At 38.9% G+C, this 22,136-nt stretch overlaps 2 protein-coding genes across 4 annotated transcripts in view; both read right to left on the bottom strand.

The window, feature by feature from the left end:
- LOC146962289 (histone H2B) overlaps positions 1–22,136 on the bottom strand; it is a 200,559-nt gene that overhangs the window by 128,462 nt on the left and 49,961 nt on the right. The gene's annotated exons all lie outside the window — the stretch shown is intronic.
- Positions 5,000–21,389, bottom strand: LOC146962301 (CCR4-NOT transcription complex subunit 2-like). 2 transcript variants are annotated; one of them, XM_085770017.1, is made up of 15 exons: positions 21,343–21,389; positions 18,959–19,090; positions 15,858–15,930; positions 15,619–15,766; positions 13,338–13,571; positions 13,109–13,188; positions 11,662–11,787; positions 10,241–10,410; positions 9,392–9,512; positions 9,134–9,290; positions 7,497–7,558; positions 6,993–7,042; positions 6,766–6,866; positions 6,522–6,666; positions 5,000–5,545 (listed from the first exon to the last, which is right to left on the bottom strand). In XM_085770017.1, the coding sequence occupies exons 2-15, from the start codon at positions 19,076–19,078 to the stop codon at positions 5,459–5,461; spliced, it is 1,674 nt and encodes a 557-aa protein (XP_085626143.1). In that variant the 5' UTR covers positions 19,079–19,090; positions 21,343–21,389; the 3' UTR covers positions 5,000–5,458. The 2 variants fall into 2 exon arrangements, with proteins under 2 accessions (XP_085626143.1, XP_085626144.1); XM_085770018.1 differs by having other exon boundaries at positions 10,241–10,371.

The raw sequence follows: 22,136 nt of genomic DNA, 5'->3' as shown, positions 1-22,136 counted from the left end.
CTTTTTCAAACAATGTGCAGTGATTTGTTATGTCTTAGCTCTTTATTTTATTGTATTTTTTTAATTTCTCTTTTTCTTTCTTTTGTATGTACAATAGTTACATACATTTCTTTTCTTTTTATACATGTTCGAAAATAAAAAAAATCATTCATTCATTCATTTTTTTTTTATATATTTTGATTCTGACAAATAATTCAACTAATTTTTGAGCCAAAAAAAAGTTTTTTTATTGTATTTTATATTAAACTTCACATAGGCTATGTGAGTTCTTATGGCTCCTCAGATTCATTTTCACTGTTAAAAAAAAAAAACGTGACCAAATTAAAGCTGGATTTTATTATTTTCTGTGAGTTTAATTTGTTCTTTGTGTTGTTGTTTCTTAAAGTGAGAAAGAACAAACTGAGCTAATTAACAAATAAAGTGGATTTTCTCATATTCGCCCACTCACTCCCACAGCTCCACTGCTTTTAGAGCAGTTTGCTCTCTTATGTAACTTTAGTTCAGACGTCAAATTAAGAGAAAGAAGAGAAAAAGAAACAAAGTGAAAAAGAAGATTAAAGTTAAACTGAACTAAACTCCATCTTATTCTGGTTCTAATCAGCTCGTCCTCGTCCTCTGGCTTCATTTTCAACTCAATAATTCATATTTAAGACTTTTCAAACGATGTAATTCAATAAACTACAGTTATTTATGGATATATAGACGTTTATATCAGATTTCTGTCAGCACTTTTCAGGTGGACGTAACAATAATGACTCTGTTAACTTGACATGGGCCCAACTGATGGATTATACATGATTAAAAACATCACACAAAGTTGATTTTTTTCTTTTATCACTGGTGCGATGTAACACTCTGCTGAGTTTCCAGCTCGGGGTACAGTAGCTATTTTATGAAATTAAAACTCTGATTCCACTTGAACTCAGCAGCTTCGCTCGTCGCTGCCTTTACAACAGACCAGTTTTATCTGCACAGTAAAATCTGCTTTTATCACCACATTAAGTCTTTTATTGCTCACGGCTTAAAGCTCAGAGAGAAACACTCAGAGTCTGTGGCTTTGCTGTTTGTGTTACAGTGTGTGTGTGTGTGTGTGTGTGTGTGTGTTTACCTCCAGTTTATAATCCACTCCCCGTCCTGGAAGTTTCTGTTTCTCTGCTCCTAAACATGGAGGAAAAATATACATCAATATATCGATCAGTTGAAACTATTAATGGTATAAAAACACTAAATAAAACATAAAACATTTTAAACATCATCATGTCTTCTTTATATGAAATAAACATGAATCATTTTAGTTTCACTTCAACAACACTGTTGATAATTTACAGAGGAAATCACAGATTCATTAAAAAGAAAAACAACTGATTAATTTATCAATAATAATTTGATTTAACATCACACACACTGACATTTATCTTCCTTATTTTGCTGTACGGTGCCCCCATGTGGACAAACTACACAAACACAGCTTCATTTCCTCTGTTCAACAAGTTTATAGCTTCAATTATTTCAGTCATTTGTCAAAAAGAAACACCAAATATCCTCTTTGTTTTTTCCTGCTTTAGTTTGTTTCATGTTGTTATGAATAATGAATAAAAATCTTTGGTTTTGAGCCATTGTTTTGAGACTATTGGCAATAGAAGTCCTTCATATTCACCATGTTTGGATCTTTCTCCAAAGTAAAACATGAAGTCTGTTAATTTATCAATTATTTGATGATTAAATCTCAGATAAATCAAATTAAATATTACATTTTACCTCAGAAAGATGACTCAGCTGTCGGCCAATCAGGTGTTTATAAAGTGGACGTCACTTCCTGTGAGGAGATGGAAGGAAAAATGGACTTTGAGTGTGGATGAGACAGATTTAAAGGTAGATACCAACCTTTCCTCTCTTGATTCTCATGACGTTCACCACTAATTATTCAATAGATTTGTACTGATCATGTGAAAATGACACTGAGGAGAAAAGTAAAAAAAAAAAAAAAGCTGCTCTCAATCTGTTTGGACTTTTCTTTTCCCTCCTATTTTCATTCATTATTAAAGGGATAGTTCACCCAAAATTCAAATTTCCTTCCTCCGTGGCTTCTCTGAGTTACAGCGGGGCTCCGTGCAGCACTGCATGTCCATATGACGGTAGCGAACGGAGCTCACTTTTCTTCGTCCAAAAAGACACACCAAAAAACATCCAGATACCTCCATACTGCTCGTACGTAATGTCCCTCTTGTATTGAAGCCCCGACATGAGAAATTGTTCCGAAACAAATTAAATAAGTCTATATTTTAAGCTTGTTTGTAGCAGAAGCTCCCAGTGTTGCTCTGCTGGAATCTCGTGTGATTTGCAGAGCCGTGAACTGGGTGTCAATGCAAATCATGCGAGATTTGGACGGACCAGGAAGAGCAACACTGGGAACTTCCGCTACAAACAAGCTTAAAATATAGACTTATTTAATTTGTTTCGGAACAATTTCTCATGTTGGGGCTTCAATACAAGAGGGACATTACAGACGAGCACTATGGAGGTATTTGGATGTTTTTTGGTGTGTCTTTTTGTTACGAAGACAGTTGGTATCCATTTGCAACCGTCATATGGATATGCAACTTCTCCCAGCCCTTAGTCCACATGAGGGGGAGTATAGTAGCTAGATAATGAGTGAAATTTGAATTTTGGGTGAACTATCCCTTTAAATTAAGACTAAACATTACAGTAAATCAATCAACTGAAAAGCATCGGTATCAAATATCTTTACCAGGAGACGTCTCGTTGAACAGTTGGAGGATCTTCAGCAACTTCTCACCTGAAAAAAAACAAAAAAAACAAAACCCAAAACAAAACAAACAACTCGGACTCATTTTTCAATTTCATTACCAGAATATTTATTTTATTCTTTTTTTTCTATTAAAACACTAGCTGCCATATTTAATAAAACAGCCAATGGCCAAGTGCCTCAGTCCTCATTTCTATTCTCCAATCAAATCTTCTCGAACAGGGTCACATGGGGTCTGTGGGCGTGTCCTTGGCTTTTCCTGCTGCAGTGTGATCAAAGCTGGCTCCTGTTGTTGGCACGGCAACTGACACGGTCACCGCCGCCGAAAGTCGTTGTCGTCGTCGGAGTGGGTCGTGGTCCCCTGTAGAACGTCACCGTGATGGACGGTTTCCGTGGTGACGGGAAGTCTAGTATTGCATCGGTAATAAGTGGTGGCGGCCAGTGGAGGAGAAGCTCCGCCCCCTTTTTTTTCCTTATAAATACTGCCTCATATTTGTGTGTGTGTGTGTGTGTTTATATTTATATTCATATACAAAACACACACACACACAAACCTTTAACACGTAACTGCACATTGGCGCCTCCTGGAGGGAATTTAATGTCAATGAAACGTAAATAAAATTAAAAAAAATCAACTTAAAGCCTAAAAAATAAATGAGTTTTTGGTCGATTTTGCTTTAATTCAACGGAAAAAACAAAAAAATTAAAGGAAAAGTTTGAGTTTCAGAGAAATAAACTGATTCAGACGTAAAGATCGTCTAAAATCTCTGCACAAACTTTCCCTTTAATGAACCTGGGAGAGGTCGCTCCTTCAGTCTGATTGGTCGACTGACTGTTACTCATGAACGAGGGAGGTGATGGAGGAGGAGGAAGAAGATGAAGATGATGGAAGATAAATAAAGGAATTAAATATTAGAAGTGAAGGAACGGGGAGAGAATGGGGAAAAAATCTGAGCTGAGGATGAATTAAAAATAATAAAAAAAAGTCTGAGATTTGGCAAAAACATGATTATCATTTTGTCTTTCTGTTGTTTAATGAAAATCTGAATTTAATGAAAATCTTTAATATTTTTCTTCTCGTCAACATCAGATCCAAACCAACAATCTCACTCCTTTGAGCTGTGGCGGCTGTTTTGTTTTATTATTCTAATCTTTACATTTTAATTTTCCTAAAACAAGAGAAAGAATCTGTGATTGAACTGAGAATACATTCTTTTTTTCTCACTTTAACCACAGATTTAATTTCACTTCCTTTGAAAATGTTGTTTATGAAGCAGAAATACTGAATTAATCCATTTGTTGATCAGCAATAAAATATTATTATTATATCGTAACAATAGAAAACGACTTCTGATAAAAAATAAATGTTAAAAATACACATGAAGAATATCTTTGGGCATTTTAAACTATTGTCTGGCAGTTTTTAAGATCAAACAATTCGATTGATTGAGAAAAATAATCTGCAGCATAATCAGATTTAAAAAATTTGATGATTTTAGAAAGAAGTGGCTTCATGAGATGAAGATTTGAGCAGCTTTTGTTTCATTTTAGGCCAAAACACTTCGTGAATAATCACTAAAGAGGTTGAACATGGATTAATCCACCACTGAAAATAGTCCCTGACAAATATTTTCAATATTATTTGGTTTAAAACGACGTCGTTGAGCTGTTTTAGGTAAAAAACAAGAGGAGTTTTTAAAGTTTTTAAAGTAGGAACCAAAGTGCTGAGCCACAGACAGAGGAGGACGATTAGAGAAGACGGACCAACTCACTGTTGTTGACAGGAAGAAAACTGTAAATGCGTAAAAAAAAGACAAAAAAAAAAACGAGCGAAACCCGTGAATGTGTTGAAACGCTGGTGTTTGTTTGACTGAACTGGACCTGACGGAGCTGAGCCTTAAAAATCAAACCAACACAAAACAAACTTAACAAAAAAAAGATATTTTTTCTCCTTTTATTATGAAATAGTGCTACAATGTACATTGCATTTCCTCTCCTGACTGTCCACTGTCTGTCTGTCTGCTGATGTGTATGTGTGTGTGTCTGTCTGTGTCTGTGTTTGTGTGTTCTGATCAGTGATGGTGGAGAAACCTGGTAAAAATAAAAGATAAATTATCTTCAGTTCCTGCGACACGGTGTGAAATAATTATCCATCCTGACGGAGGTGATTTGGATCCTTGTGTTAAAATCTGGTTCTTAAAAGCTTCTCTAGACAAAAATAGTCGATTCTTCTTTAAGACTGAATAGAAACGTGAATCACTCCCATCAGATGGACAGTTATTTACAGTGCGTGTGTCTGTGTTTGATGTGCTGTGCTGTCTGTTGACATTTAGTCTGTGCTCCACATGACAGACCAACTGAACCAAACCCATGGAGGGAGGGAGGAGGAGGGAGAGAGAGGGAGGGAAGGAGGGGTGGGAAATTAAAATAAAAAAAAAGGAAATGAGGTAAAGAACAAAGAAAAATCTGAAAAGTTAAAATGATAAAGTCTGTTCAGAGAAGTGAGTGAGAGCAGGAGGAGGCAGGACGTCGTCCGCTGTCCCCGAGTCCTCGACGGCCAGATTCACTGTGAGAGGTGGAGGAGGAGAAGGAGGAGGAGGTGGAGAAACCTAGAGCGAGGGAGGAGGAGGAGGAGGAGGAGCCAGGAGCGCGGCCAATGGCAGGCAGGCAGGCAGGAGGAGGGAGAGCCAATCAGAAGGCCTGCTGGGCAGGATTGTAGTTGAACGTGGAGGGAACGTGAGGCCGCTCTTCTAGTTTGTCGTACTCCAGATGAAACTCCTGAACAAACACACACACAGACACACACAGAGACTCGGTTCAGTTCAAATATAACTTTGTTTAAAGGGATAGTTCAACATTTTGGCAAATCGGCCCATTGCCATAATCCCTATAGTCATAGCAGTAGGTTCATTACCTTTAATTGTCGGTGCAAGCTATTTTTAGAACGGCGTAGCAGAGCCGTGAGCTGCTCAGAGCTACGCTACGGAGGCTCATTATGGGATTTCTTGGTTTCCCTCATCATCAAACTCATCAAATACACAATCCAACAACTCCACAACGCTCTGGTGGACAAGTTGTGACCTGCACATTCACCACGCTATGAGATAATAACACAACGTTACCACACAGAGTTGTTTTAGAGGTAAATGCAGAGATTGCTTGATGAAAAACTGTCCCTGAAGGCAACGTGCATCAGTGGTTTTGCATGAATGTCCCTCTAAAACAACTCTGTGTGGTAACGTTGTGTTATTATCTCATAGCGTGGTTAATGTGCAGGCTACTGCTATTACTATAGGGATTATTTGCCAAAATGTTGAACTATCCCTTTAAGTGATATTTTAGTTCTTTCTGATTATCAGAGCTGGAAAACAGCTAATTATTGATATTGTTAAATGTTTCTGCTCCATATGTGGTCGTGAGTTAAATAAAAGTGAAGTGGAAATAATTATTGGTAACAAACCTCCTCAGGCTTTAGCTCCATGGAGAATGAAACAAGCAGTGCATTATTCACTCTATTCTTATTCCTATCTTTGCAGCAAAGCTTTTTATCTTTTTAAAATGTGGAATATTTATCTATTTAAGTATCTATTCTGACTGTTTTACAGTTATTTTGAAGGTTTTTCAATTATAAAGTCATTTTTAATGCACTTTGCAACAAGCCATCACTCTTATTTATTGAGATACGCTGCTATTGGGTGGACATTGTTTCACCAGTGTGATAATAATAAGGCTTTTTGTGTGTGTGTGTTTTCACCTTGGCCACTTTCCTCCAGTTGAGGCAGTCAAAGAAGTAGTAGGTCCCTCTCTCGTAGGCGTTGGTCTTCAGTGTGGGCTCCATCCCCGGGGCCCGCGTGATCCAGACCCGCTCCTCTTTATGGTACCGCCAGTCCCTGTTAAAGCTAAACACACACACACACACGCGTTCAGATGATGTGTTGGGGCATTAAAGTGTGTGTTGTGTGTGTGTGTGTGTGTGTGTGTGTGTGTGTTGTCCGTACAGTTCTACTGCAGCCAGGAGTTGTAGTAGGTCTCCTCCGTTCATGTAGTAGAGATAAAACAACAGATCTTCACCGTATCGAGACAACTTGATGGCTGCTAGCTGCAGACGCACGACGGAGAGGAAACAACACGTCAGGATTCATTCACACTTTCACAACTTTAAACATGTGAAGGGAATAAAAAAATGAAAGATTAAAAAACTCATGACATAACATGGCTCACGTACCTTGTCCCTTATGTGGATGTTGGTTAAATACTCTGAGGGGACGTGAAAATCTGCAGGAAGAGAAAGAAAGAAAGAAAGCAATCTGAAACTACTGATTTTTTTTGTTTTAAAACTCACTGAGTCATCAATATTTGATTCGACCTTATTGTCATTTTCATGTACGTACATAAAAACAAAATACCGTGCAGCAACTCAAAAACAATTTAAAAAGAAACAGTGCAGCGATAGAAAAAGTCAAAACTGATAAAATAATTCAATGCAGCATTAAGAAAGTGGATAAATTGTGTTTCTTTCTGTAATAATTATGTGAGTAGTAATAGTGAATAAAATCTTATATAAATTAATATAAAATAGTTAATAATAACTACTAAGTGCATCATAGCTGCATCATTACAGTTTAACCACCTATTAAATAAAGAAATCAAAGCTTGTTTGTGTTGTGGCCATGTAATAAATAATATAAGTGTGATGTAATGATCCTAACATCATCATCAGTCCACTCACCTATATCCTGCGGTCGACACGGAGCCGACGCCCACGGAGACGCAAACTTAGGATAGAGATTCCTGAGAGAGAAGAAACATTTAATTATAATATGATCATATTAGTGTGTGTGAGTGTAAGCAACATCGCTCCTCTGTTTCTGCTACAGAAAAGAGCAGTGAGTTATTCACAAGGCAGGAAATAGAGAACCCTCAAATAGATGTTTTTTATTTCTGCAGGTTTGTTGAAAGTGGCCGATCTAATAATAGAACTTCAGACCTTAAAAATAATGTTTAAAGTAAAGAACAGATCATTACCAGAACATTTTAAGAGGACAACAGACTGAAGCTTGATTTTAAACATACATTTGCAAGGCTACAAGCTTAAAACAAATGTGTATTTCTGTTGCAGGTGTAAAACTATGGCATTCACAAAGCAAGGAACTGAAAAGTTGTACAAGTAGGCTATGTCTCAGTTTAAGAAAATGTTTAAAAAAGAAAAAATAAGCGCCTACAAAAAAGAAGAAGGAGAAAGAAGAAAGAGAAAAAGAATGGAAAAAAAGAAAAGATAGATGGACGAGTGGTGTCCACTGCTATTATGTTTGTTTTCTTGTTATTATTATATGTTTCATCATCTTTAATATTTTGAAACAGAGTATAATATTGGTGTTGAAGTAAGCCAATGTAATTACAACAACAGAGAGGGGCAGGTACTACGTATAAGTTTTAGGGCTGGGACGATACGCTTTTCTCCCGATTCGATTCTTCGACGATTTTTTGGATGGCGATTCAATTTAAATTGTGATTCTACGATACTGCAGATTCTCTCGATTTTTAGTCTTTAGCATTTTTAACATTTATCTGCACACAAATACTGTAGGAGCCTATAAATTAACATACTCCATTATAAAGTGAACTTAAACCCTTTTCAAAACCTGGACTCTCTGTATGTAAAAAAAAAAGGCTAACAAATGCACATTGCACAATATTTCAAAAAAAAATTTGATTTTAAAAAAAAAAATCGATTTAAAGGTACAATATGTAAGAATGTGGCCAAAAACGGTTACTGCAGTCAAATTCAAAACACAGTGATCTGGTTTTTCCTCCCAGCCGTAGCAGCAGCTCAGTGGAAGCGAGGGTTAGAGGGTTAAACCGAGGCTGAAACGCCACTGACGCCGCTGTGACTGGGAGAGAGCGCTAGGTGGCGCAACATGCAAACACGTAAATTCAAAACATAAACATGATTTGCAGTCTGCAAAAAAAGATTTTGAATGCGAATTCTCTGGCTGTAGCCTACTATTGTTGTTGGTGAGTTCATCATGTTATATGAACATTATTCCTGAGTCTCTGTGACATATTAGGAGGATTTTACGGCCAGTTGCTTTTGATTTATTACATACTGTACCTTTAAAAATCGTCAAAAAAGATATTGCGATATTTATGTGAATCGATTTTTTCTCCCACCCCTAATAAGTTTTCTTCATCCTGCTCCTTTTCATTCATGGTGACAATGTGTACATTATGTAAATATGTGCAACCATGTGAAGAATGTATACCATGAATGGAATAAATCAAAATGAATGAAAAAAAGTGTGTGTGTGTGTGTATATGTGTGTGTGTTTGTGTGTGTGTGTGTGTGTGTGTGTGTGCGTGTCGTACTCGGGTGAGTTGAGGTTGAGGCCGAGCGTGGTGAGGTCGGAGCCCAGCGCCAGGTGGACCATGCCCGGGTCCGTCTCCGCCGCCCTGATGAACGTTAACAGGCCGATCATCCCAAACTGGTCCGTTACCATGCCAACCGGGATGTTGGTCACACGGCCTGAGACACAGAGACGACGGGTCACACTCACAAACTGTTGTTGTTGTTGTTTAATTCCCTGTGTGTGTGTGTGTGTTTATGTTTATGTGTGTGTCTCTTACCGTCGGGAAGCACCTGGATCCCTTTCTTCTGCTGGTTGTTGTTGCTAGGCGCAGAGCTCTTGTCGCCGGGGAACTTTGGACCGTCTGAGTTAGAGGTGGGCTTTCCTGATGAGTTCAGATTCTGATTGGACGAGAAAAACGGAAAGAGGGAAAGAGTCAGGACGCGATCAGAAATGGTTTTAATTGCGAAGACCAAAGCTGCAACAAACGATTATTTCCATTATTGATTATTTAAACGATTTATCAACTAGCTGTTTGGTCAATAAAATGTTTAATGTTGAAAAATATCAATCAGTGTTTCTCAAACCACCAGACGTCGTCCTCAAATGTCTTGTTTTGTCCACAAACCAAAGACAGACTCAGTTTATTGTCGTAACGGAACAAAGAAACCAGAAATATTCACATTGAAGAAGCTGAAATCAGAGAATTTTGACTTTTTTTCTTTAAAAAAAACGACTCAAACCGATTATTAGATTAGATTAGATTATCAAAATAGTTGACGATTCATTTAATAACCGATTATTGTTCGATTAATCGATTAATTGTTGCAGAACAGTAAAGGTCACTTTACTTTACAGCACAAGGAACGCGTCGCGGTGTCGGGTGCAAACATAAAGGTCCCAAAAATAGTTAAAGGTAGCGATAAAATAAAAAATTAAATGAAATAAGATTAAATTAAATAGAATAAATTAAAATAGTCTAGTTCCCTACTACCGTATGTAAAATTTAGGATTTATACAAAACGAATAAAGTTTAAGTAGAGTAGGTTAATGTGCAAATTGATAAAAGCCAAAACCACGAAAAAAGCCAAAAAAACGAAACCAAACGGAGCAAAGCGAGCGGTCGAACCGTTTTGCTGTCCTCGTTGGTGCTGGTGGGGTCTTTTGTTTGGTAGTTTGGCCCAGGGAGAGCTGGGAAATCCTCGTTGTGGATGGAGAAGTCTTGCGACTGCTCACTGGACGGCTTGGTTACCATGCCAACTGGAGACATGGAGGACAGAGCAGTTAATAACCGGCTCACTACAGGAGAATGATGAAAGCACAAAACCACAGTCAGGTTGGTGAAACACAGAAAACCATCATCATCATCAGCATCACCATGACAACAGGTGAGACCATAAATAAATACGTTATTAAAATGCTTCAGAAAAACACAAGTATGGAAGCAGATTACATTCACTCTGATGTTTTTGAGTAATTCATTTATTTTTCTGTTTTTCTGAGTCATTTTTTTCTGACTTAACGATATTTCAAAATCCCGTAAGAAGCTCCGACCTGCAGGTGACATGAGGACTGATTTCAAAATAAAGGTGCTACCAGACAGCTCTGATATTTTCTGAGTGACTCTCTCTGAGGTGGAAAACAGTGAAAATAAGAAATATTAGTGTTGCTTTTCCTTTGAAAATCTACATCACCTTGCAAACTATGCAGTTGAATCCGTTTTGGAAAGTCACTTTTATTTTGAAATCAGTCCCTACACGCTCTTATTGTTGTATTGTATAAACATGTAGCACAAAACGAGGCCGGGTAAACTGGACTGTATTTTTTTGAAGTGGAGCATTTACATACTGTATAAGTGGAGGTTTGACTGCAGCGGTTAAACTTTACTTAAAGGGATACTTCACCCAAGATCGATAATCCACCAATCATCTCCTCTCCGTCATGCCAAGGAAGGGTCTGGAGAACTTTCAGAGTCATCAAAACTTCATATAATGGCGGCGGATAGAGTTCACTTTTGATTGGTCCAAAACACACACTATGAAACATCCAGATACCTCCATACTGCTCGTCTGTACTGACCCAAGTGTCCTGAAGCCGCCACATGGAAAAGTTGTTTGTTGGTCGTTGTAAACCATTGGATGTTTTAACTTTTCCATGTGGTGGCTTCAGGACACTTGGGTCAGTACAGACGAGCAGTATGGAGGTATCTGGATGTTTCATAGTGTGTGTTTTGGACCATTCAAAAGTGAACTCTATCCACCGCCATTATATGAAAACCCGTCACCAACCGGACCCCCCATGGAACTCCTAAAGAGTTTTGATGAGTTTTGAAACCCTTCCTTGGCATGACGTTGAGTAGATTTTTGGTGAAATATCCCTTTAAAGGAGGGAGTTTCTTGCAGGATTTTGAAATATCGTTAAGTCAGAAAAAAAAAACTCAGAAAAACATAACTTTTTTTTTTTCAAAGTTGAGTGTAATAAGCTTCCGTACGTGTGTATAAAATGATAATAATTGTGATTTTTATCTCTTTAATAGAAACGCTGTCTCACCGTAAGGAGCCCGACCGGCCAGCGGGTTGAGCAGCGGGGTGGGATTCGAACCTCCGTCCCTCCGACTCCTGTCTGCTAACGCTGGGAAATCTGACAGGTCCAGACCCGTCACATTCTCACTGCCGTCTGAACAGAAGAGCAACGGTGAGTTACAATATCACATTTAAAAAAAAACACACAAGGGAGGTTAAGATTATAGATTAACCTGGGACTGATTATTGTCAGAGAAATAAAGAGTGTTACCATTATCACAATTATTATGCATTAATTAATCTCACAACACTGTGAATATGTAAAATCCAATGAAAATATAAATTACATTACTTATTCAGTGACGTGATGCAACCCAGTGTCAATGTGGTGTAACTGGTATTTTTTCATAAAAATCTGACTATACAGAAAAATAAATTTGGATTCAATTGTGGAATAAATGTAATTCACTTCTGTGATGCAACACTATGTTTCTTAACATATTTAACATAATTTGTAACAACATTATTGGTGATGTTTAGAAGAAATATGTGGTTTTAGGATATGTCCTTGTCAAAATGCTTTAAAATTTAAATATAGAAACACAGCAAAAATATCTACTTCAATTTTATGTTTTCAGAAAAAAATGTATCATTTATAAGTTCACTTTCTTTTGTGGTTACATGATTTGATATTTCCAGGGGCTTCAGTCTTACTTTTGTTAAAAATGTATCAAATGTCATTTCAAATGACATAAAACCAACATGAATACAAAATGTACATTTTACCAAATCATTTTTTTTAGATGTGTTTAAATTGCTCATCTTGCCAACTCTTATTTGTCACTGACTCTAATACAGGACCAATTATTGATCCTCCAGGAGAAATGTTTTCATTGTTTTTCAGGGGACCGTTAAGCCTGAACTTAAATCAATGGAGCTTTGCACAGTTTATAGTATACTACGGTACTTTGTTGTGTTGTTGTGTGAGCAAACCTCTTATAGTGTGATTTTCCAACACAATAATGTTTCTATCATTATTTAATTCCAGTGGGTTGGTTTTATTCTATTCCATTTTATTTTTCTACCGTTAATAAACCCTGGGAAGCTTATCTGAATATGTGTCTCTGGAATTTTCTATCCATGCAGACGAGGCGTAGACTTAATGTATATGTTAGGGCTGCCACTTTTTAGGAAAATTAGGTTCGAACGAATATCAAATGACCTGTAATTCGTTCAGATAAATTCAGAAATAATTTTTTCAGGCTTTTTCTTTCTTTTACAACTTTGTTTTTTTTCTGTGGGAGTCACGCTGATCTGCCGATGTGGTTCAGACATAATCTTTTTTTAAGTGACCGTATTTAGGAATCCTTACATTTTATTTAATCAATTGTGGCGTTTACTACCACGTTTAATTGAAATGTAAAAAAGTAACGGTGACATTAGAATAAAAAAACAGTGAGAGTTTGTGTTTGTACCTGTGCCGTTGAAGATGTTGTTGGATAACGAGTTGTTCAAACTGAAGCCGGGATTCCTGTTCACACCAAACCCTGACATACTGACACACACACACACACACACACACACACACACACACACACACAGACAGGGTTATTATTATTATCAGAGCTGGTGAAGTGTGTGTTCAAGACGTCCAACAGAGATGTGAAGGCGATGCAGACAGATGTGTGTGTGTGTGTGTGTTACCTGTTGATGGTGAAGGCCTGCCGTGCCTGCTGCTGTTTGGGCATCCCGATGATGCTGGGTGACGAGCGGCTGGGACTCCCCATGCTGCCGCTCCTTCCTCCTCCTCCTCCTCCTCCTCCTCCGCCTCCTCCCCGCTCTACTCCCACTCCCCCCATCCCCCCGCCCTGACCCGTCGGCCCCCCCACCTGCTGGCTGTGGTTCATCACGCTCCGGCTGCTCATGGGCAGGATGCCCCTAAAGAGAGAGAGAGAAGACGTTGGGTTTAGTGGTTTATTTCTAGGATCACCATTAGATGATGTCATGATGTCAGCTGTTCCTCAATGCATTAAAAACATATATTTTATATAATAGTAGATCCCTGTGTGCTCAATTGAGAGCTGGTATACTTGGTCTTCATATTGAGACATTGAGACTCGGCACAGCAGAAGACCATAGAATTTGTAATTTATGTGACATCCAAGAGGTGTAGAATGAAATTCATTTTGTGTTCTACTGTCCTTTCTATGACTCTATAAAACAAAACTTGTTTAGTAAGGTATATCCAAATAAGGAATTTGTGTGGTTAGACGATGCTGAGGAGCTAAAACATCTTTTTCAGTTGAATATATTTGCATTTTCTTTATTTCTTGAAAAGGCTTGGGCAACGAGACGAAGAGCGATATATAGTTGAGTACTGAAAGTAATCTGAAATTGTTTATGTATGTCACACCTGTGTAACAGGTTAACACCAACAGGAAGGACTGTCTAGTCTTTTTTTCTTGTATTTGTCATTAAATGTGTCTTGTAAACTCATATGGGATGGACCACAGTGGTGGCATGACACGAAAATAAAAAGTTCATTCATTCATTCATTCAGTAGCTACATACACATACATAGACACAGCAAACGGTCTGGTCCAAAACAACATGATTAAGTACAAAGAATACACCAGACATCCCATTACATCACCAGAACATTTCACCCCGCAAACATTTCCTACAATAAATTATTCCACGGTATATTTCTTATTCATTGAATTTACAATTTATTTAAATGGGTCTATTACTTCCTTTTTAAAATGCGTTTTAAATTCATATTTGTGATGTTAATGAGTAACGTGTTCCATCCTGTAACGACTCGGTTCATTACAGTATGTTTTAAAAAGTTTGTTCTGGGTTTAGATGTCAGTAAGTTATCATATCTCGATCGTCTGGTTGCATATTTGTTCACATTTCTGGTGAAAACCATCTGATCTAAGAAATATAGTGTTTTTTTTTTATCGTTAATCACATTTCTAATGAAAGTTAGAAGACTTCATTTTAGTCTGTTTTCAACAGTGATAAATCCCGGTGCATCTTTAAGACATTTGTGTGCAGTGAACAACTGAGAGCAACTCCAGCTGCTTTGTTCTGTGCAGTTTGAAGTTTTCAAACATCTTTAGTGGCGCTGTGTGTGTGTGAAGTTAAAGAAGCAGCAGCAGCAAGAGGCGCTTTGTGGTTTTGTGGCCGTGAGACGGAGAAACTGAACCAGAACCAGAACCAGGACGCTGAAGGTCTGAACAGGTGTGTTGCTCCAGAAAACACAACACAACTCTGCTGCTGTTTCCATCTGTGTGTGTCGAGTACGGCTGCACCGTCTATTGTTTGAGCATTGCCATCGCGATGTTTGCACATGTCCAATAGTCACATCGCAGGACGATCGCAATATTTTCTGTCTTTTTTTATTATTTCTCGGCCCGAATCCGTCCAGAAAGAAAAAGAAGTTGAATTAAGGATCAACTTAAAGCCTAAAAATAAATGAGTTTTTGGTCGATTTCACTTTAATTTTTCTGTTTAATCCATTTAATTAAAGGAAAAAATTGAGTTTAGAGAAATAAACAGATTCAGATGCAAAAGTCGATCGATCTTTTCATGTAAAACCTCTGCATGAACTTTTCCTTTAATGTCGTTTCAGTGGACGTAGATATTTCTGGAAACGGTGCTGTGTTTATGAAGTGGAAACTTTTTCAAAACAAACAAGAAAAAGATGATTTTGGGAGCAGTTACGTTTCTGTGTGTTTCACTTTTACAATCAGGAGTCATGTAAACATGTATACAGGTATATATACACTGTATTTCTTCATATCTTGTTTTATTTTGAGACACTGAATTTTATCTCTTCATTAAATGTGAAGCCGTAATCATTACTATTAAACGAAATTAAATAAACAAAGACGTGAGATGTTTCATTCTGTCTGTAATGGATCTATATAATGTGTTAAGTTTCACTTTTTGTGTGTGTGTGTGCGTGTGTGTGTTGTACCTGCTCGGCGAGGGAGGTGTGTGCATTGTCCCAGCGTTGGGCGTGCTGGCATGACTGGAGAGCTGACTGGCCGTCTGGTTGAGTCCACTTCGACTTAACTGAGGCGCCGCGCTGCTGTTCATACCGCGCATGGGAAACCCCAGAGCACCTGCAGCAGGAGAGAGAGAGATGTTGATCACTGACATCACAACAACTCCATCACAACTATTGATATACGACTGTGTGTGTGTGTGTCTTACTCTGTGGGCCATATAAACTGGCTCCCAGCTGTGACAATTGACCCGTTGAGGAAGCAGAGGAAGACACCAGCATCTGAAACACAAACAGCTCCTCAGTTTAGAAACCAACATCAGACCAGACCATAGACTGTAAAAAGAATGGACGTAGCGTCCGTGACGTCACCCATTGGTTTTGGGGAGTCGTTTTTGTGACTCAAATATGGCGGCCTGAACAGCGCCATGTTGGATTTACCGGCCGAGAACCCGCCCACTGGCCTCGAAGCAGCTGTCCACGGAGCTGCTCGGACCTGTCACTCAACGTTTCCGCGCCCTGATTGGCCAGAGTTTTAACCTAATAACAGTAAAACGGTAGAGTTTAAAAAAAATTCACCCCCCTCAGAGTGTGTGCGGGGGTAGAAACTATCGATTGAGACGAAAAAACGTTCTGACACCAGGCTTTTAACATGTTTACTGAGGATGTAAAGTCAGCGATTTTAACATGGGGGTCTATGGGGAATGCTGCTTTCTGACACCAGCCCCCAGAGGAAGAAGAGGGGATTGCAGTTTTTTGAACGCGGAAGTGAGCTTCACTTCTCAGACCGACAACTGCCCCCTTGGACCAGACAGACGGCGACTCCTCCTCTGTGTCTCTAACCCTCCTCTCCTCCATTTGCATTTGTTTCCAATAACGAAAAAGCCGGTGAAAAATCAATCCATGGAGCGGTGGATAAGGTTATTTATCATCTACCATGTTACCATGTGTATATCTGTGTAGTCTTATCTGTCATCAACAAGAGTTTACAGGTTACAGGTTAGCGCGTTACGTTTGACTCAGGCCCCCAAGTTTTTCTTGAAATTTCACCACTTTTTTACAGAATTTTTAAACATTTTTTTTTTTCTCCTTTAGAGATTTTTACCACTTTTTTAAATGTTTTTTTTTAGACATTTTTACCACTTTTTTTTTTTTGAGAAATTTTAGAATTTTTTTAAAACTTCAGAGAAATTGTACAGATTTTTTGTAGAATTGTTTTTTAGAAATCTTACCACTTTTCCTAGAAAATATTTTACTTTTTTTATTATCTTATTTTATTTTTTAGAAATCTTACCACTTTTTTCTAGAAAATTCTTTTTTCCAGAAATTTCTCAACAATATTTCTACAAATTCACACCATTGGCCCTAATTTGAACATATACATTTACTAAAAAAAGTAATGTTCTTCAGTCTCAGAACAAATATTTGTGTGGCGGTGTCGCTATGGAGACGAGAGCTGGGACACCGGGTCGGAGGCTCTGATCTTACAAGTTTGGTTTTCGGCCAAGAGACGCTCCATTCTCCCTGGAACTAGGTACACGTCATTGATTTAACCAGAACTAGGACTCTGGAGCTGGAGCTAAGGGACACATGGAGCTGACATCGGTGTGTTGTCAGCAGGGACGCAGCCTGAGGTCACACCTGGGTCAAATGACTCTGCAGTGAACAGGATTTATTGTCTGTGATCAGCACCGATGTAAAACACAACACCTGGCTGGAAGCGTTTTCCTGCTGAGCTCAGAGACACAGACTCACACCTGACACCTGTCCAGCTGCAGGGCGACAGAACGAGCTGCAGCGTTTAAAAAAAAAAAAAACACTAAATCTCAGACTGAACTTTCTCACACAGAACGAATTTATCAACTTGTACGGTGCCGTGTCGCCTCGACTAGAGGTGAAAGTTGGGTTGTTGCTCGTCCTCTAGTTACTGTTATTTCCTGCTTGTGCACTGCGACACGTATTTTGGCTGCGAGTTTGATGTGAAACCATCTTCAACTTTTTTTTTTTTTATTTCTGCGGTTGTGACCTTCTCCACAAAAAATATCCAACGACGTCACGTGATGAATATCGATGAATATTCTTGAAATCATTTTCTGTCTTTCACAAGTTTTTTTTCGACAGTTACTTGTAACCTATTCTGTACATGATTGTTTATTCCTCTCTCTAAATAATCTTTCACATGCTTAGAAATTGTGACAAATTTGTCATAGAACAAGGCAAAAACATGTTGTTTTTATTTTTAAACCACATTGCAGGAGAGAAAACCCTCATGCTCGCGGTCCAACAACTGGAAACACTCATCAACACTGAACTTATCTGGTCAGTTGTAATAACTGAATAACTAAAAATTATGACCGAGTGGACGAGTTGTTTTCCGACATGAGGGAGTAATCTGATGAATTTTTCCAGTCAGAAAGTTGTTTCTTTTTTCCGATTATACCGACGCCACTTGAACGCAGCATTCACTGCAGGCTGTTCAGGTCTCATTGTAGGAGTGGGAGCGCTTGATTAAAAAAAAAACCCACACCGCAGTGCTGACAAAAATATACAGTATATTAAATCTTATCGGGGCTATTCGTTAAGACTTATCGGAATGACGTCATAATTTCCTGATATTGGATCGATAATTATCGTGCATCCCTACAAACGACCGTAAGCGTGCACGAGCATGTAGTGAAGACCAGGTGTGATGTATCAACAGGGATTAGTTAGTGATGTGTGAACGACCGGCGTCCGCACGATTTGTTAAATACAGATATTTTTGTACCGTACTTTTCCGACAATAAGCCACTACTTTTTTTTCTCAGTCCCAGCTCTCGTCTCTGCTCTAAATCTTTTGTTCATGACGGTTAAGACGAACACAAACACACGCGCCGTAACATCATATATGTTATGTAACATTATCCAGTCGCTCCATTTATTGATTTTTCGTCGGCTTCGAGAGCGTAACGAGAACAGAGGAAAAGCGAGCGGACTTGCACAGTTCCCTACTGTCTTTCTGTGTAAATAATATCTCATTTTACAACATGAAAACCTGCAGCTTATATTCAAGTGCGGCCTATATAAATGTATTTTCTTTTTAAATTTAGCTGGTGCGGCTTATATTCAGGTGAGCTCTATAGTCCGGAAAGTACGGTACTTGCACACATCCTACGTTTCATTCGTACGACAGAATTTAAAACTTTCTCTATGCACGGTTAAAGAATGAGTCACCTCGACAACAACCAGAACTTTCTAGGTTCATGTGATGAAGTCGCTCCGTGTAGTTGTGTGTGTGTGTGTGTCTCTGCAGACTGAGTGAAGCTCTTACATCTTTGTCGGGGCGGTGAGGGGGGAACATAGACTGTTGGCTGTAGTAGAGGCTGGAGTCGTCCGCGTAGTCACTCTCCACCCCCCCCTCCATAAACTTCTTCCGGTTAGCACCAAACATACCGCGTGTCACCTGAGGGATCGGACAGGAAACGGTCACACACAGGTCATCACACACACACACACCTGTCATACCATCTCCAAATATATGTAAATGAAACACACACCAGGCACTAAGCAACAACTCTCCATCTCTGATTAAAACACAAACTAGTTTTGCAAACCCGGAAACAAAGTGAATAAATTAACTGAGTCACTGTTTTCAGTCTAGTTTCATGTTGAGTTGAAGTTGAAGTGTGTGACTGATTTCAGCATCGTCATTAAAACAAACAGCTGCTGGATCCAAGACGTCAATTTTTTTTTGCACAAACAGATTTAACAAAATTCAAATGTTTCCAGAAGCTGCTGTTTGTCCATCTCTATTAAACAAGTGGAGATTATTTAAAATATCTAAAGGATAGGTTCCCATCCATAGTAGATAGATTGATTCTTGTGTGTGCGTCTCCAAGTTAAAAAGGTAAGCAATTAAAAAACTTAAAAAACAGTAGCCTACAACTTAAGTAAAAAATAAAAAACATCACGATTTTCGCTCTCTTCTCGAAATCATTTTCCAGGACATTTTCTCTCTTTCACTTTTCTTTTCGACAGTTGTAACTTATTTCAGACACGATTGTCTCTCTGTTTATTCCTTTCTCACACCGAGAAATCTGATTTAAAAATGCGCAGTCTGTGGCTCTTTAATTTATTTATGAAATTATGCTTAAAAATTGTGACAAATTTATCATAGAAAGACGCAAAAACATGGTGTTTTTGTTTTTAAACCACATTGCAGAAGCAGAAAACCCTCATGCTCGCGGTCCAACAACTGGAAACACTCATCGACTCAAAGTCTCTAGTTTTCTTTGGAAGATAAATCCTTGGTGGAGTCTGAAAAAGTCACATTATAATTTGATAAATAATTTTTTCCAGGATATTTGACTTGACTTTTTTCTCTCATTTTCCATGACTGGGAAATTGGTCAACCATTTTCCCGGTTTTCCAGGACGTGTGGGAACCCTGAACATATAAATATAGTCATAATAAAAATGCAGATTACTGTATAATCCATGTAAATATATGCTGGTAAATTACTGCAACCGTATTGCACATTTAGAAATAAAGTTAGTTTATATTGCACATCCTGTATGGATGTGAATGTATATGTAGGGATGTTCTTCTAGTGTCCAAAAGCAAAACCCAACACTAAACTAACACTACACTACAGTCTCCTCCTGCAGAAACATCCCATCATATAATATCTGACCCACATCATGTAACCAGCCTGTGTTCACCTGTGGATGCTGAACAACATGAGGTGATGTCGGTGTGTTAGTTTACAGGCGGTGACCTCCTCCTCTCGGGATTAGTTTTGTTTACTACTAAAGTAGGTTAACACTGAAAACACTCAACACAGGAAACAAACGGCGGCTAACAGGAGGAGCTAACACAGCTAACATCCTTTAAAAACACTTGTATTGTTTTATAATCCACTTGTATCTCAGGCTGTGGGCTGCAAACACGAGCTGGAGCGTCAATGTCCCGTTTCAAATCTCCATCTTTCTCCGCTAAAAGCTGCAGCAGTGTCGCAAAAAAAGGTGCTAATGCTAATGTTAGCGTCGCGTGCTAACGAAAGCTCCGATTAAAGCTAACACCTTTCTTTACTTTTGCAGCGCAAATAAACCGACGAATCCTGCTTATCCTTCTTTTCTTTAACGAGTCCCAAACAAATATATCATATAAATAATCTAAATATTAACAAAAGCTTCACTTTGCTTGTTTGTTAGCGGTTTAGCATGCTAAGGAGCTACAGCTACGGCTAACTAACAAGCGCACGTAAGCTACTAGCGGTTTCCATTGAAATCTATGAAGATGTTAGCATTGGGAGCTAACGCTTCAATGCTGAGCGAGCTAATCGGCTAAAGGTGGCTCTAACGGCCCAGTTTAAGCTGTTTTAAACACATCTGGAGAGGAGGAGAAGAGGAGTTTATATGCGGTTTTGTGGACAAGCCACCGAACAGGCGGCACACCGCGGGGACAGGTGTGTTTTTGTCCCGGTTTAGTTTGGGCCTGCTGCGCTGCCGTCCGTTCAGCTCCCAGAAACAACAACAAAAAGAAGCGAAGCTGCTCCGCCGCGTTTAAAGTCCCAGTTTCTATCTCAGACTTCCGTTCACAGCCCGACGACTCCCGCACCCGGCACGACCTGTTTTTACTCCAAACAACAACTTTTTGAGTTGGTTAAAGGCTCGTAAAATAATAAATTAAAGGAAGAAACAAGAAGGAGCTCACCGCATCAATCTGTTTTCCCCGCTACAATCCAAGATGGCCGACATCTCTTCGCCAATCAGCGAGGATGCTGGGAAACCTTTCACCTCTGACCTCTGAGCCCGCATCACTCTCCTCTCCTCTCCTCTCCTCCTTTCCTTTCCTTTCCTTTCCTTTCCTCTCTTCTCTTCTCTTCTCTTCTCTTCTCTTCTCTTCTCTTCTCTTCTCTTCTCTTCTCTTCTCTTCTCTTCTCCTCCTTTCCTTTCCTTTCCTTTCTTCTCTTCTCTTCCTCCTTACCTTTCTTCTCTTCTCCTCCCCTCCCCTCTTATCTTCTCTCCTCTCCTCTCCTCTCCTCTCCCTTTCCTTTCCTTTCCTTTCCTTTCTTCTCTTCTCTTCTCTTCTCTTCTCTTCTCTTCTCTTCTCTTCTCTTCTCCTTTCCTTTCTTTTCTTTTCTTCTCCTCCTCTCCCCTCTTATCTTCTTTCCTTTCCTCTCCTCTTCTCTTCTGTCCTCTAATCTCCCCTCTTCTCTTCTCTTCTCCTCTCCTCCTTACCTTTCCTTTCTTTTCTTCTCCTCTCCTCTCCTCTCCTTTCCTTTCCTTTCCTTTTCTTCTCTTCTCTTCTCTTCTCTTCCACTCTCCTGTCTGACCTCTGACCTTCTCATATGGAGCAGATCAAGACATAGGAAAGAGAATGGATATGTTACAGCCCCCCCCCCCCCCAATTGCTAAAACACATTTCTTGAAACCTCCACCCGTTTTCTCAAAAAACCTTAAACACAAATCCAAAACTTCAAAACTATGTTCACAAAACCCCAGACT

This window comes from Trachurus japonicus, chromosome 23 (assembly GCF_045865225.1).
Source record: "Trachurus japonicus isolate A0001 chromosome 23, Traja_1.0".
NCBI lineage: Eukaryota > Metazoa > Chordata > Actinopteri > Carangiformes > Carangidae > Trachurus > Trachurus japonicus.
Note: the sequence above shows the minus strand (reverse complement) of the source record. Positions and strands in the feature narration are given on the sequence as shown.